We start from the raw sequence: 15,560 nt of genomic DNA on the forward strand, positions 1-15,560 counted from the left end.
CCTTCGGCACCGGGACTCGGGAGATGGCAATCCTCGATGTCCGGCACCATCACACCACACTACAGCTCGTCCAGTTTCTTTTTGGGAAGGCGCTTTCTGCAGTTTGATCAAATTTGCCATCCATCTCCACAGATCTCCAGTTTCGTTATGCCTTCAGTACCCCATAATCCTCCCTCCGTCCGTGAGCGACGTGTCTAGACTCCTTCCGGCTCGCCTATTCACCGTAATGCTTCCCCATGCCCCAGATGTGGCGGACGACTGGTCCGCGCTACTCGACTATCACAGTAACACATCAATAATCAGTTCTCCTTGGCTCCACCAAGCATCTTTTGACAGGTAGCTTCTCCTTTGCGTGCGAGCGGCACATGAAACGACAGAAGCCCATGCACCGGGCTTGCGAGGGCCCGTAGCATTTCAGGCTAATTCAACGTCAACGATTCGCCGCTCAAATTATGGTTTCTCTCGAGCTGATGCCACCAACAGCTAAATCTCAGTGTATTTCCCGCAAAAGGCGGCCCGGAATTCTCTTGCTGGCTCATTGCGCCCCCTTGGTGCGAGTACGAGCATTTGTTGGGACATCTCTTATGACTGTCTGCCAGCCCGTGGTGGCATGATAGCAGGTCTGTTATCTCGTGAACCCATTGACCAAAGCCTATGGCTCCCCGATAATTCCTCGCCGAGTCTTGACGCCCGCGGCCCTCACTCCTTCTCTATCGCTCCCGTCGATGGATGTTGTTGAATGACTGGACAGCTCCCATGGGCCCAGAGTGATACGAGCCTCGATTCGTGTCGAGCGTCTGCCACCCCAGAACCTCGTCGGTGGCTCTGACAGCGTACACGAATCCATTAGTGCATTACGTACCAAATTGCGCTCTCTCCTCCAGGCGATGATGTACGATCGCGATCCGTGGAATCCGCCGGCTCATCTCGGGGCACTTCTCGCTATCTCTGGGGCCGGGTTTCGCCAGTGATTCCCGCAGCTTCCCGCGGCCACAGCATCCTGAGCATCTCTCATGGTTTTGAGCGAGGCAATACGTTCGTCAGAAGTCGCGCACAGGAGCTGTCGACTTGCACTTCAATTACGAGTTGATTCAAAAGGTAGTACTTCAATCGCCACGTTTCATGTTGGACACTGCCGTTCGACAACACTGATCCGAGCAGAGCCTAATAATCTCTTCCTATCCGACCGAACTGCAAGTACAAGCAGCGGTACTGCGCGAATTGCCTTCTGCGATTCCAGTCAATCGAAGAGAAGGGTCACAAAACGTGCATGAACCATCAGCGCTTGCCAACCACATGTGGAAAGGTAAAATGTCATGATATAAGAGAGAGTAGTGGGCTTAAGTGACGTTTCGATCACCACGGCCGTCTCGTCGCTAGATCTGGGGAGAAGGACCATGAGTTAGGCGAACATGTGAGCACCGGTCATGCACTAGGTGCCCTTTCAGAGAACGCTAGGAGATTGGGCTTCTTCACGAGTAGCTCCGTGGATGAAGGCAAGCATGAATGTCTGTCGACCGTGCTGAATTAATGTCCGTAGTGTACAAATGGTGTATTGCCGGCCGAAGGATCCTTGAAATCGCTCGCATTGGGGGTCCGCCGCTCACTGTTGATGGTCCTTACACCCCTGGAGTGCGTAACCAACAATACAGCTCAACCTTCATGATCAAAATCTATGGCATAAGACTGAGAACAGCATGGCGACGCATATCCCCTCGAATCTCTATGCTTCGGACTCGGCACGGCACACCAAGGGCTGCATCTATGGAAGGAGCAGTTCAAATCCAATTTTGTACGGATTAATACTAGCCGAGAAAAATCAAGACCTACGACATATGACGAACCTCCAGATGACAAGTGTCGAGTGCAAGAGACTCATTCCCTCTGACTTTGTGACATCGGTACCAACAAGGCAACCTTTTGGCCCCCAACGTAGAAATAGAAATAAGCTCATTTTCACTGCCTGGTCTCACAAGGCGCCCAGCCCAGACTTGTCTGGACGCCTAGGCAGTGATTGCTTGTGCAACGCCTTTCACTCAACGTGGGTTTCACATTGCTTTGTTGGAACTCACTGGCTGGATGGAGGAGCTGTTTTTGGTTCTTCAGGATTGGGACTGCTTCCTGCTTGAGGGTTTGGTCTCGTTGGAGTGTCGTCTCTTACCTCTTAGCCGTGCAATGCTCCTCCTGTGCCTCTACGACGCTGCGCGACTTCGTCTTCGCCTTCCAAGACTATTGTTGCCTCTTTGCATCGAGGAACCGGCCGTATCTGGCTGCTGCTGTCGTTTTTGAGTCGCAGAAGCCTCGAAGATCGTAGTCCCTGTGTTCGGCCGTGTAGAATAACGCTTCGTTCGCATGGCACCGTCAGCTGCCGGGTCATGCGATTCTCGGGGAGATGCCGTTGTGCATGGATCAAACTTGCCGATGGAAGCGCGTCCAAGTGGCTCGGGGCAGCTTGCCAACGGTCGCAAAGTCGTCCACCTGGTACCATAATAGCTGCTTCTGCTCTAAGCTCGGGCAGAACGTGACGCGGAAGCCCGGAGGTCCTGATAGCAAAGCTGCGGCTTCCACGAGTTGCACGTAGGAGGCTCAGTAGCCGTGTGCGCAGCCGTAGGCCATCAAACGCGCCGCACGCTGCGTTTGCCAGCGTTAGGCGGCGAGGCAACGAGGCTGAACTCCTGGTGGTCAAAACTTCTTCCGCGGTTGCACCATCTATCTCTCTCCTCCCTCTGTCGCCGTAAGCAAAACACTTCGTGCACAAGCACAACACGCACAACAGCGTCGTTCTTGCCTCTTCTCTTGCGCCGACCTTTTCTCCCTCGACCTCTTCCTCTTCACCTCCGCCCTCACCACCACCACCTCCTCCTCCCACCATTGTTCCTCCATCTTTCCTCCGCCCTCGTTTCTCCCGCCACAGTAAGTCACTCGCCCAAGTCAACTCCAACTTGACAGTGCTGATCATTCACAAGAGATGTCAAAGCATGTGAGCATACCCGACAACGGGTACATCACCTGTCCCGTCGCTTTTGAGAGTGGCCAGGCTTGCCTCGGCACAGGCCGAGAGTGCTTCCTCCAGCGAAAGGAGAACGGTAAGTTTGGCGAGGTTTGCAAGGTTTCAGACCTTACCTTTGATATCCTTTGGTTGCTAACAAGCCGTTAGAAATCTCGCGACACATGCGTCGCTACCACCTTTCCCTCCTCGGCCCAAGAAATAGGGTCGATTATGGCCGCTGTGCCATCATCTGCGAGACGGCCGCTCGTGCGCTGGCGGGTCCCCAGATCTTTGCGGCTGCCCAGCAAGCTGGTGCCCGCCTGATCGACGCCGACAGCGTCAAGACGCCGCGCTTCGACAACTGGCGTCCTGGTGGCGGTGCGCCCGCGGCTGCTGCTGCGCGTGCCACTGTCGCCCAGTTCGCGCCTGCCCTGCTTGGTCCTGTCGCTTCTGCCGCTCCTGCGTCCGGCCTGCCTGCACCTCCCACCGCCGTCGCTGCTCCTCCTACCGTCGCTCCCCCTCAGCCCGCTCCTGTCGGTTTTAGTCGGCCTATACCACAGGCTGTCTACGATAGACGCCGCCCCACCGACTCCGACCCTAACGCGGCGCCTCCTCGAGGCCTCCCGGCCAATATGATCCCGGGTTGGAGTGCCGAGGTCGCTTTACGCGACAAGATGCATCGTCGTCGCCTGAAGAAGCCTCCCGTACGGCCATAAGGACGGGGGAAGACCGAGGATGTCACCTGGTCGCTCTGCCCTACATCCAGTAGGGAGGGGTGACTTGTGCTGACTAGGCTTCCGGTCCGCTACGGGCTCGCCTTCACGTGGCGCGGACTGTGAGTACTCTCAGCCATCGACAGGCTGGGACGAAACCGAGATAGCCCAGAAAAATTACGAGATGCAAGAGATGGAGGATTGAAGAATGAAGTTAAAACAGGTTGAGGGCTACAGGCTACAAGGCTATGGCGCTAAGAGCTGCTCACCAATCAGCGTGCAGGAGGTAAGTGGAATATCATAGTCACGTGACTATGACTGTATCTGGTGTGGAATGCTCTTCCTCGCGCTCCTTCACTCCTCACACAGTGACCAGCCTATCATCATTCCATAGCGTTGGATGGTAACTTCTTTAGTCATGCTACTGATCTCTTTCACGTGAAGCAGTGAGAACACTGCCAAGCCGGTCTGGCCAAGTCCCCAGGAGATTTATCACGCGCTAACACTTAACAGGGAAGCAATCTTGGCAGGGACGCGCAAGCGAGCCAGGTCGATCAAAAGCTTGCGGACCTTTTTCTGTGCGGGCGGGGTGAACGACCCTTCTGGACGATCGGGCGTAGGGCCGAAGTCGACGTTGTTATCATCAACCGCGAGCTCTTTCTACGACATCTGAAAGCGTCATCAAAGTCTGGCCACGAGTATCGGAGACTGGCGCAGCCGAAGCGAGCCATCGTCGCATGCGTACGCAGGGTCGTAGAGGCGTTGGTGCCAAGTCAAACGCGTGAGCAAGCGCCGCGTGTCGTTCGGTGAGAATGGCCTGTGGTGGGGATATTCAGCTCGAAGTAAGGCTGCATTATTGTTACATAAGTGTGTCAGCTTGCGTTGCAGACAGCGAGAGACTCTATTCATCAGTCATGGCGGCCAGTCTTACTCGCCAACAGCTTCACAACCCCTTTCGCTAAGAAGTCTAAGAAGAGGCGCGCTCGGTCCGCATTGCACACGCGAGGCGGTTTTATGAGACGACCTATCTAGTGGTAGGGTGCGGCAACCTTACGGGAGGCTTGTTGAGGAATGTGAGACAGATCAGAAGACGACATAGAGCCAGTCTTGCAGGTGGGAGATTGGGGGAGTGTCGAGGAAGGATATAGCGTTTTAGGAATGAGGGTCGTCCCACGGCACAGGCTTTTTTGTACTGTCCGGGCGAAGCGGACGACTGCCGCCGGTAGCCACGCGGGCCGATGGGGTATACAGTGCCCTAAAAGAGTGAGTGGGTAGACTTGAGATCCCTGTCGAGATTACGAGCAGAGAAGATCCGGGGAAGGGTTCATCTGCCTCTTCGCTTTACTGAATTACGAGTGCGTCAACAGGACTCACGTACAAGAGAGTTGCCGAGACACAGAGCTACGAGTAGTACCATAGAATGAGCATAGAAGATATGCCGACCACGCGCCCGGCAACCCGATCCGAGGACAAGCATTGTTCGGGGAGCTTGGTGGGATACTAAACACGTCGGGAGACCACCTCGCAGGGCAAGAATTGGTGAAGGCTGCAGGCGTCCCACTTCAGTCTACGGATCAGGGGTGGGCAGGGACCAGCAGTTGGCACCGCCAAGATGGCTTTGCTGCCGAGTTGGAACGAGAAGAAGCCGAGTGTGGGCGGAGGCCAGTAGAGCTGAGTGGTGCGCACGACAGACAAGCAGTAGGCGTAAGATTGAGCGCGCGTTGCTTGCCGAAAGCCCAGCGGAGGCCACATCACGAACAGAAGACACCTGTAGATCAGGTACGGTACGCGTGCGTCAGATGGGGCCAGACGACCAGGTTGCGGTCTGGGCGAAGGTGAAGCAGAACACAACAGAAGAGTCGTCGTCGACAACGAGATGATCAGGTAGAAATAAAATGCCATTATGTAGTAGTTGGTCGCACGGATTGCTCCCGAGCATGCTAGAGTCAGCAAGAGCTTGCGTACCAAGTCAGGTAGATCCAAAAAAAGGGATCGAAGGGATTGGCAAAGAGGGTTGCGTGGCCCTGGTTAAGCTTGGGGGAAGCGGACGCGCGGCGACAGCACAGGCGGGCGAATTCGTCACCCAGCGCCCACCGCCCGCGCCGCCCACCTGCGACTTCAGGCTGCGACCTTCTCACCCTCGACTCGCCGTTGCGACCGGAACCACGCACACGCAAGCAGTTCTCACGCACACGCACACCGTCGCCTCCTCCGTCTTTCCTCTGATCACTCCCATAATACACAGTCGCTCTCTTTTCTACATACTCTACCTAGCGACAGCAACCTCTCCGACTATCGAACTCTGCGTCTTTTCTCGGCGGTTGCAGTGTGGCGAAGGCTTCTTCAGAGTCGGCTGTGCTCCACGACTGCGCCAACCTGAACAGCCACCCTCCCACCCGGACCTTTCTCCCGCACATACTCCTCTTACACACTCTTGATATCTCCAGCGGTCACTGTAGTTGTCTCTTTCAACCATACCGGCAAGATGGGAGACCAGCATCGATCGCTCGATGAGCAGTTCGACTTCGACGCCAGCGATCTTTCTGCGCAGTTCGAGCAACTGCTCCGCACGCGACGACTGAACGAACTCGAAGAACAAGCACGACCCTCCCGATCCCAGTCTCCAAGATCCAGTTATAGATCCTCTTCTCAGTCACAGCTGTCACATCTATCCCAACAGTCCTTCCAGTCACCCAGAAATTCTCAAACACAACCTCCGCAATACAATGTATACCGAAACCACCCCATCATTCCTCAACCGCCCTCAGATCCCAGCGCCTTCAAGTTCAGAAACTTCCTCATCACTATGTCAGTCACACCAACCAAGTATGAAAACCCGGGCTTGCTCGACGAGGCCCTTACCCATGTTCCTATCGACCGTATCTATCAGGAAGCGGACGAGGAGCACAACATCATGAAAGGCATTGCTGCCTCGATGGGCGAAGGCGCCAAAGAAGAATGGAGCTATCAGGATTGTGTCATTCGAATGCTGCTTCGGTGGTTCAAGCGCTCCTTTTTTACGTTCGTCAACAACCCTCCGTGTTCCAGATGCAACGGACCAACTATGGCGAATGGCTCAACCCCTCCAACCCCCGACGAGTCGGCCCGTGGTGCTTCCAGAGTAGAACTCTACCGATGCCAGAATGGTGGCTGCGGCGCATACGAGAGATTTCCCAGATATACCGATGTTTGGGCTCTTCTTGAAACTCGCCGAGGTCGTGCCGGTGAATTCGCCAACTGCTTCGCCATGCTCTGCCGAGCGATGGGCACTCGCGTTAGGTGGGTGTGGAACAGTGAAGACCACGTATGGACCGAGGTCTACAGTGAACACCAGAGGAGATGGGTTCACGTTGATCCTTGCGAGGAGGCTTGGGACAACCCAAGAATCTATACTGAAGGTATGCTTGGCTTTGAGCTTCACGTTGAATGACTACTAACAGTCTACAGGCTGGGGTCGCAAGATCGCCTATTGCATAGCATTCTCAATCGATGGTGCCACCGATGTCACTCGCCGTTATGTCCGCAGTCCTTCTCAGCACGGTCTCGGCCGCACCAAGTGTCCCGAGGAGGTCCTGCTCTATATTATCCACGAAATTCGCAAGATCCGCCGTGAGAACTTGGACAAGCCCGTCCGAACTCGCCTGATGAAAGAAGACGAACGCGAAGAAAGGGAACTACGCAGTTTCGTTGCTCAATCTATCACCCATGAGATGATCAACAGCCTGCCTGGAGCCGTCGCTGTACCCACTGGAGGGGATGTTGTCAAATCCATTGAGGAACGCCAGCGCGAGATCGAAGCTCAACAGATGCTTTGGCGGGGTCAGGATAGTCGGTGAGCATTTCGATAGGTTCGTCGGCAGTACGAACTTCGAAACTACCATTATCAAACCACATCGCCATTTCATGGCTCCCGCATCTTAAACCTGATGCAGATCGGATCGGCCAACGGATGCCAGCACGCCAAGCCCGGATTTACTGCACAGCCACTCTGGGTCTGAACGTCAGAGTAAGCCGAGGAGTACGGCATGCCATACCGCACGTCATTTTGCCTCGAGCCGGCGTCGGTTCCCAACAAATCAAGACGATGTTGGAAGATACTCCCGCCGCCAAGCTGCGAGACGTCGTTACGACCTTCATTACCCATCATGGATGGCAAATCTGACGCTTACGACGCAATCGACCTCCTCACCCGACAGAACCACATGTGCATCTCATCCATGAGATCTGCCTCTCGTCCCTGCGCAGCAGGGCATGTACTATATCTTGATACAACGGCGCACTAATTACTTTGGTCACTGGAGGCATGGATTTTTTTATGTTATTGAAGCAGAACCAAAAGACGAGTCAATGATGTGGACAAGAAGTGTCCTTGGAGCGATACCCACAGGGTCGGCGTCAGAGGTGTGTATTTATGCTTGATGTCGTTATGGATTGGACACCTTTGCGACGTCCACCGGTCTTCTTCCAGAGCCTCGGGGATTTCCTGGTCTGTTTTCTAGGGAATTGCATAGCGTTATCGGAGACGAGATCACGGAGGCAGAACCACTTCAGCGTGGGGCACTGCAGTGCAGTGCATCCTTGGGGCGTGCAAGTTGTCAAAGTTGCATAGCGTATAGGAATTACAATCGGAGAGCCTTAGAGCGATAGCAGCGACGATGAAGAAGTGCGTGGTGAGAATACAGAGAGCAAAGAGATCTTTTCGCAGATCTGCTGATTGAAATCTTAACTTTTGCTTGAACTCGTGGTCTTTTTCCCCCTCTGGTCCCATCATTACGCGTCCCAGTCCTGTCCGCCCTCGAAGCGTTCAGGCTGCCCGACTTCGTACATCGGCCGTTCCACGATGACCACCTCGAGGCCATTGCTGCCCACGTGGCCGCCTACCTTCTCTTGCGTGTCACCGGTGCCGTTCATGTTCATGCCCACGTCCACGTCCACGTCTTTCCCTTCCCCACCAACCTCAACCTCTTCGTCACGCATCGCAGCCTCGACCCCATCATTGCGCAACACCCCAACGCCGAATATCGACCGGTACCGGAACGTGAACCAATCTCTCGGCGCCTCTCCTTCCCTCGGTGCCCTCCACCCACCACCATCTCCCCCTGGGGAATCCGCGTTCGCAGACTTGGACTTAGATCCGTCCGGCGACGCTGGTGGTGGTGGCAGCGACAGCCCCTCCTCACCGCGGCGCAGCGCGAGCAGTTGGTCGTCCGCCTCGTCATCTTCCGCGTCACTTCCGGGTTCCATGCGACGGTCGAGATCCACGAGCTCCATCGCGCCTTCGTCGCCTTTGTAGCGCAGGGCCGTGGCCGCGAAGGGCGTGTCGCGGTCGCGGCGCTTGGTGATCTTGTCGCCGGCGCCGGTGCCGCGCAAGTCCTTGGTGGGGCGCTTGCGTTTCTTGCCGGGTCGTGCAATCTCGGCTGCGCCGTCTAGCTGATTAGGCACCGGACCTGTCGATGATGATGGTGTGGGCGCGGGGAAATCGCGTGAGAGGTCGAGCATGTATAGCCAATTGGGCCCGTAAAGCCATAGGCGCTGGTGATGGAAGAAGCCGCCCATGACGCGGTCTTTGATGCGCCGGAAGTGTGGGGGCAAAAGAGAGGAGGGGTTGCGGCGTGACCATGGCGTTAGCTTGCCTCTTGTGATGTCCAGTTCAGTGAGTGTGTGGGACGAAGTGATGGCGACCAGGGGCGCTAGAGTTGGGTGCTCGTGGGCCACAGGGTTAGGCGTGTGGCGGGTTGGATGTAGGGCAATGTTTGATGAGGGAGGGGAAAGGTGGTGTCTGTCCTTGATAGCTGTGGGAGAAGAGGAAGCTGGTGAAGACGGTCGGAACAGTAACAACAGAATGGATGCATCAAGTCGGGGAAGGGTTGGTGTGCGTGTCCAGCGCTGGGCATGGATCAGAGGCGAGTCGTCCTCTGTGTCGGAGTCTGAGGAATCTGAGTCGGAGTCGGAGTCGGATGCCGCATTTTTTGCGACCGATTTGGGTGATAGCGAATTGCGGTCTTCATGACCTTCGAGCGTCCAGGCAGTGGTGTGTCCGGAAAGTGTGCCGACAGCCAGCACGCGAGACTCGGGAGAGAATGTGATGGCAGATATTGCGTCTGCGTAAGCGCGAAGCGGGCTATCGTCGTTATCGTCCCCGGTAGGTTCTAAGCGAGCGATCGTTGGATGTATTGAAGGTAAGTCCTTGGGTTCAGCACCAGGAATAATCTTGGCAAGAAGAATAGTGTTGTCGAATCGGGCAACGCACAACCACTTCCCATCCGGAGAGAAGGTGACGTGGCGAGCACCGTAGTCGTGAAGAGAAAGTGGTAAGGGCACAGACCTGGATCGCATCGCCAGACCGCCATTAGAAGACGTGCGGCGCAACTGAAAGAGCCGAACGCCTCTGGGGGTAGCTGAGATGACCAAGCTGCCATCTCCAGATATTTGCGCCGATTGTATGTTCTCTTCACCCTTCAATTGCAGTGTGGCAAGGAGTTCATAATCTTCTGAGCCCGTGGTAATCTCACCGTCCGTGGAGCGGCGTGGAAGATGGAACACGTTGAGTTCTCGGCCCCACCAGGCAAGCATCAGGCGGTTCCTCGAGGTCGACATCTGTGGCTGCTGTGGTAGATGCGAAAGACTCCTATGGTATTCCGACTGCCAATTCCTCATCGGCAGTACGATAGGGGATGCGTCCATACCTCCTGACACGAGTACGCTGAGACCTCTGCTTTCGTAGCTTGCTGCGCACTTGACGTCGTGATCATGGAAACGTCGGTGCATAACTTGGGCCCATCGCCTCTTTTTTTGGCCAGATGGGTTTGGCAGAGGTTGATATGCAATCGTCCTTCGATCGACACCAAAAGTAAAGATCTGGTCTCCTTTAGAGCTCGCGGTGATGTCGAGAATATCTGCTTGGTGGGACTTCAGCCGTTGGGTCAAAGAGAGATTTTTGGCATCCCAGATTTTCAGCTCGCCTGACGAGTCGCCAGAGACGATGGTTCCGTCTGGGAGGCATTTTACGGTCCATACGACCGTCTTGCTGCCTTCTGCGGGCTTTCCAAGACTCATTTGGCGTATCACTTTGCGAGTAGATACGTCGAAAACCCGGATCAAGCTATCTTCGTACCCAGCCACGACAGTATTGCGATCGCGCCAGGTGATGCTGAGGACTTTTGATTTTTTCGACTGTGGCGCGTGGAGGACTTGCGAGTAACGAAGGTCACCATCGTCGGTTGCGAAGAGCACAATACTGCCATTGCCACACCCAGCCACCAGCGACTGCGAAGGTATAGGTCCCTCGACTTTACCATTTTCCGGAAGCTGATAGGCAGGCTGTGCAGCGAAGCACCAGATGTCGCCAAAGTTGCCTTCTGCTCGTCTCAGCTGCTTGCCTGATGCCAGTGACCACTCAGAGATTGAGCTAGAGCCGCCAATACTGAACAATCGCATCGCACCAGGCTTCGCAATGGTATCAGCACCCTCATCTTCAATGGTCAGGTCTTGCGTCCAGGCCAGTTGCTCGACGGTGGCCCCAACGCTTCCCCTAAGCACTGTTTCTCGAAGCCATCGACCACCGCTTGGGTTCCATATCTCGATATCGCTGTTTTCCCGACCGAGGGCCAGGCGCAGTTCAGGCGGCGCTTTTTGCGTGAGGTCGGAAGTGTGTGAGAAGGCGAGGGCGCTGATTGAGGCCGGCTGATGTGGTACAAAGCGGCAGCGGTGAATGTCCATGACAGCTTAGTTCTGGCGTCAGCGTCTCATCGTGCGCAGTGTTGTTTGTAAGCCACGTCTCGAGACTGGTTTTCTTTGAGCCTTTGCTGCTGCAGCGTTGCAAAAAAGTCCAAAAAGTTGGAGCAGGAATGCTTATCGATACCGGGGTGCCAGTGCAGGGGTGCCATTACCCTAAACCCGCTCCGGCTGGGTCCCGCTCAGATAGGGTTAGCGCCGCCTTGCCTATGACTCCTACGGAAGTTGACCGCTGTTCACTTCCCTTGTTGCTATTCTTCCTCAGAACTGATTAGGTGACGCGATGTAACCTTCTGTCGGCAGATGTCTCCTTATATGTTGGACTGAGGAGGTACTGCACAGCGCATATACAGATGATTCTCTCAAATATCATCACGCCCATCCATAATGCCAGTTTCCCCTGAGGACATTGTTAGGGACTACGTCCATGACGGAAGTTCCCTGGAACGGGTGAGCAGACGCAACGTTAGTCTACAGATGGCCATCGTGGAGCCCAATCCGGAATGGCCGCAACGGTTCTTGAACACCAAAGACCGGATCGAAGCTGCCCTAGGCTCGACCGCGGTTGCCGTTCATCATTATGGATCCACCAGCGTCCCAGGTCTGCCGGCAAAGGACGTCATCGACGTCGACCTGGTAGTCAAGGACATCCAGGACGAAGGCTCCTACATCGAGCCTCTCGAGCGCGTGGGCTTCAGATTCCTGTTCCGTGAACCCGCCTGGCATCAGCATCGCTTTTTCGTTGATGAGGGAGATCACCCTGGCTCCTATCCTATCAATCTCCACGTCTTTGGGCCGGATTGCCCTGAGGTCGAGAGACATCGAATCTTTCGCGAATGGCTCTTGAAGTCGCCAGCGGATCGGCAGCTTTATGCGACAGTCAAACGTGAGTGTGCTGCAGCTTGTGAAGCAGCTGGTGAATCAATGCAAGAATACAGCTTGCGCAAGGAGAAAACTGTACGAGAGATCTTGGACAGAGCATTTCGCGACCTGGGCTACATCTAAGGGGTATAATGACTGTCATGGACGTGGGGTCTATTATGAATCGTTCCCCGGACGAATCACGGAGGTGATCGCGAGCTGGATGTTTTAGACATCTCAGAATCATTTATACTTAACATCTTAGCAACGCAGATATCTTGCGTTGGCTCCCGAATTCGGAATTTCTTGCGAGCTACGCTAATACCAAATCCTCCTCAACAAGACCGAGATCGGACATCTCGTCTATTGCCTCTCCTTCCATCATTCCGTGCAAGTAGCAAGCCCCAATAAGCCATCTAGCGTCGTCTTCCCTGGAACGACTCACGAACGGCGCAGGTCCTCCATAAAGGACATGGATGTCATCTCCTGGTTGCAATAGTTTGGCCCCTCGCCCAATGCGACCTCCTTCTGTAGTGAAAAAGCTTCTCTCCTTCCCGTCCCAGCACTTGTCACCAAATTGCCTCCAATCCACGTTCTTCTGTCGGACCACACAGAGCCCAAATACGAGAGACTGTAACATTGCGCTTTTCTCGTCGGCCGCCGAGGTTGCGAAGATGTTATCAACAAGCTTCCGACATTGGTCTACTTCCGCCGCAACATGTGTGCCCATTGTGTCTCTGATCACATCTGGATCATGGGAAACAGCGTCAAGATAAACGGCACACGTGGCTGCAAAAACACCTGATTCGGGGAAGAACAATTCGTTGCTCAGGGGTGAATCCGTTGGCTGCCTGCAATAATCTCGCACCCGAGCAAGCGCGCTCTCAAGTTGGTAAGCAGCGTACAAATAGACTGTTTCCTCGCGGATATCGTCCGAAGTCATCCGTTCACGAGAGCTGCAACATATGGTTTCGATGAAGTCCGGAACGCGACTAGCCAATACAGCCACTGGATCGAGGTCTTCCGGATCTTGCTCTGGGTTTATGAGTGATGATTTCATCAGCATCCAAGCATCCTCGAATCTCTCAGCACTTGGAAGGTATATCTGCATTGATTCCTGATATCCAAGGGGAATTGGTTCGGTCACGGCGAGGACCCGATCCACCCTTATTCCTCTTGCTCTGAGGATCTCTGGGCCGTCGTCGAGCAGATTCCCAAGCCGTGGAAGCGATTGTCCGCAAGCTACTAAATTGGAAGAGAAGAACCCAGCGTCCACCTCTGGAATGGAATTTTCTCTATCGGGCGAAAGGCTCCATGATGGCAGGCCGTTGGTTGGCGGTAGGGAATTATGGCTGACGTAGCAGAGAATCTCAAGGGTTGTGCTTGCGTAACAGATCGCTCTGCAGGTATCTCGCATAACCTCCTGCCATGTGAGATTGTAGTCGGCCTGAAGCCTCTCTGAGGCATCAACTTTGTGGGTGTCCTGGATGAAGTGTTCGTTAGAGACGCCGATCGTAGAACAAACACCGACAAGGCCGAATATTTTGTCTCTCTTATCAGCGCACTTGTGAACAGTCGAATCCAAGAGGTATCGGAGTAATGTACTGCGTGGTCCTTCCTTCTCCTTGATAAACGGAGCTACCAATATGTGCCATTCATTGGGTGGCTTGGCGACTAGGTCTGGGTGAACAAAGTAAGTCTCACAGAATCGGATGGCATTGTACAAGAGCGGCCACTCTAATTCAGATTGACCCCAGCGCAATCGAGCAACTCCAGCTGCGTGGAGTTCTTGGATCGTCCACACTCTCGAAAAGTATCTGGATGTCAAACACTCCCATAAAGACTTCCAGTCGGAGGAATCTGCAAGGGGAAGGCCATGGCATTTGAGAAACTCCTCTCCAGAGAACGTGGGGATGGCTTTAGTTAGGTCGTATATCGGCTTAGTTCCAGGAATCGAATCTTCCTCCGCAGTGACAGAGATTTTGCTACCTGCGGCCAGATGTTCCACACCAATAGTTGCAATGGAGTCTATCGCACAGTCGATCTGCATCAAGAGCGTTCGCAAGGTTGGACCTAGTTTCGAAGAATCAGCCCCCAGCCAGGCCTCAATCGTCTGCGCGGAAGAATATATGCTATACATCAAATTGACTTGTCTGGACCTTTCCTGAGTATTCGACTGGTCAATACAGCACTGGTCAATCCAGAAGACCTCTGACCTATCTGACGATCGGAAAAGCCGAAGGACGTTCGCCAATGTCTCGGTGACTGGGAGATCGGAGCCGTTACATGAGATGTAAACGATCCCAGTCTCCTCTCCCCAGGTGTAGCTCAAGGCTGAGTAAGGAGGTGCATTGTTGAGACAATGGTTGTCGACTTTGACCGCAACTTCCGCGTCGGCAGTTCCTGGGAGGATCTCGATTAGACGGAAAGAATGGACTGTTTCCAAAGGCCGGTGGCGGTATAAGGTATGGCTAGGATTCTCCTGGATGAATCTTAGTATCCTATCGTCCATGGCCCTGAAAGTAAGCCCTTAATAGGCCCCTGCTGTGAGAATTTTCTGCTGACTGATGGCAGCGAAGACCTCATCGGATGCCGGTTGCAACAGTGCTGCTCACCGTAAATTTCGAGAGGAGTACCAGCGACAAGCCAAAGAGGCGTAGGGCAGTAAGCCTTCTCACATCCGGCGCGAGCAAAAGTGTGGATAGAATGTCGAACGTGTAATATGTAGAGGGCTGTAATGTTGGGAGGTGTCTCTGAGCGCTGGCTAAACTCGATTCAGAGGCTGAGCTAGCTTATATAGTAGCGATATTTTCTGACTTGAGCTCTCAAAGTGCACGTGTATCCGATAATACATCGATCAGGCTCGAGATTGGTGTTGAACCTCAGGCTGATTAGCCGCTGAGCCAAAGTGCATATGCATTCCTTCTAGGCAGCAGCTTCGCCCCTGCAGGTGTCCCTGCTAGACGCCGCAATACACCCTAGTAAAGCGGCCAGAACCGGGCTCGCCGGGCCCTGCCGAGCGAATGAACAACCTAAAGATGGGGCACTCAGGGGGGTTTCTGGCCCACCACCTTTCTGCGGCCTTACGGCCTTGCTCTTGGTGCCTTTGATGCGCGTCGCCCCGGCGGCCAGGCGGCGCTCAGGATTACATGGGGCAAAACTCAGGATCGCCTAGTCAAGATTCAGGCAAATGCAGCAAGTTGCTGAAGTCTGGAAATAGAAAGCGATTCGGGAGCGAAGATTTGCAGTCTAAGTACATCGGT

The 15,560-nt window shown here is 54.5% G+C and overlaps 5 protein-coding genes across 5 annotated transcripts; 3 read left to right on the forward strand and 2 right to left on the reverse strand.

Annotated features, from left to right (window-relative positions):
• Positions 1-2,968: 2,968 nt before the first annotated feature.
• Positions 2,969-3,705, forward strand: HMPREF1541_06451 (uncharacterized protein; the record flags this gene model as incomplete). Its single annotated transcript, XM_008720783.1, has 2 exons — positions 2,969-3,086; positions 3,158-3,705. 2 exons carry the CDS (start codon positions 2,969-2,971, stop codon positions 3,703-3,705), a joined length of 666 nt encoding a protein of 221 aa, XP_008719005.1.
• Positions 3,706-6,187: 2,482 nt separating this feature from the next.
• Positions 6,188-7,538, forward strand: HMPREF1541_06452 (uncharacterized protein; the record flags this gene model as incomplete). Its single annotated transcript, XM_008720784.1, has 2 exons — positions 6,188-7,100; positions 7,150-7,538. 2 exons carry the CDS (start codon positions 6,188-6,190, stop codon positions 7,536-7,538), a joined length of 1,302 nt encoding a protein of 433 aa, XP_008719006.1.
• A 934-nt stretch (positions 7,539-8,472) lies between these two features.
• HMPREF1541_06453 (uncharacterized protein) lies at positions 8,473-11,421 on the reverse strand (the record flags this gene model as incomplete). Its single annotated transcript, XM_008720785.1, has 1 exon — positions 8,473-11,421. One exon carries the CDS (start codon positions 11,419-11,421, stop codon positions 8,473-8,475), a length of 2,949 nt encoding a protein of 982 aa, XP_008719007.1.
• A 402-nt stretch (positions 11,422-11,823) lies between these two features.
• On the forward strand, positions 11,824-12,441 carry HMPREF1541_06454 (uncharacterized protein; the record flags this gene model as incomplete). Its single annotated transcript, XM_008720786.1, has 1 exon — positions 11,824-12,441. The coding sequence occupies one exon, from the start codon at positions 11,824-11,826 to the stop codon at positions 12,439-12,441; it is 618 nt and encodes a 205-aa protein (XP_008719008.1).
• Positions 12,442-12,610: 169 nt separating this feature from the next.
• Positions 12,611-14,809, reverse strand: HMPREF1541_06455 (uncharacterized protein; the record flags this gene model as incomplete). Its single annotated transcript, XM_008720787.1, has 1 exon — positions 12,611-14,809. One exon carries the CDS (start codon positions 14,807-14,809, stop codon positions 12,611-12,613), a length of 2,199 nt encoding a protein of 732 aa, XP_008719009.1.
• Positions 14,810-15,560: the final 751 nt, after the last annotated feature.

The sequence above is a fragment of the Cyphellophora europaea genome (assembly GCF_000365145.1).
Source record: "Cyphellophora europaea CBS 101466 unplaced genomic scaffold supercont1.6, whole genome shotgun sequence".
NCBI lineage: Eukaryota > Fungi > Ascomycota > Eurotiomycetes > Chaetothyriales > Cyphellophoraceae > Cyphellophora > Cyphellophora europaea.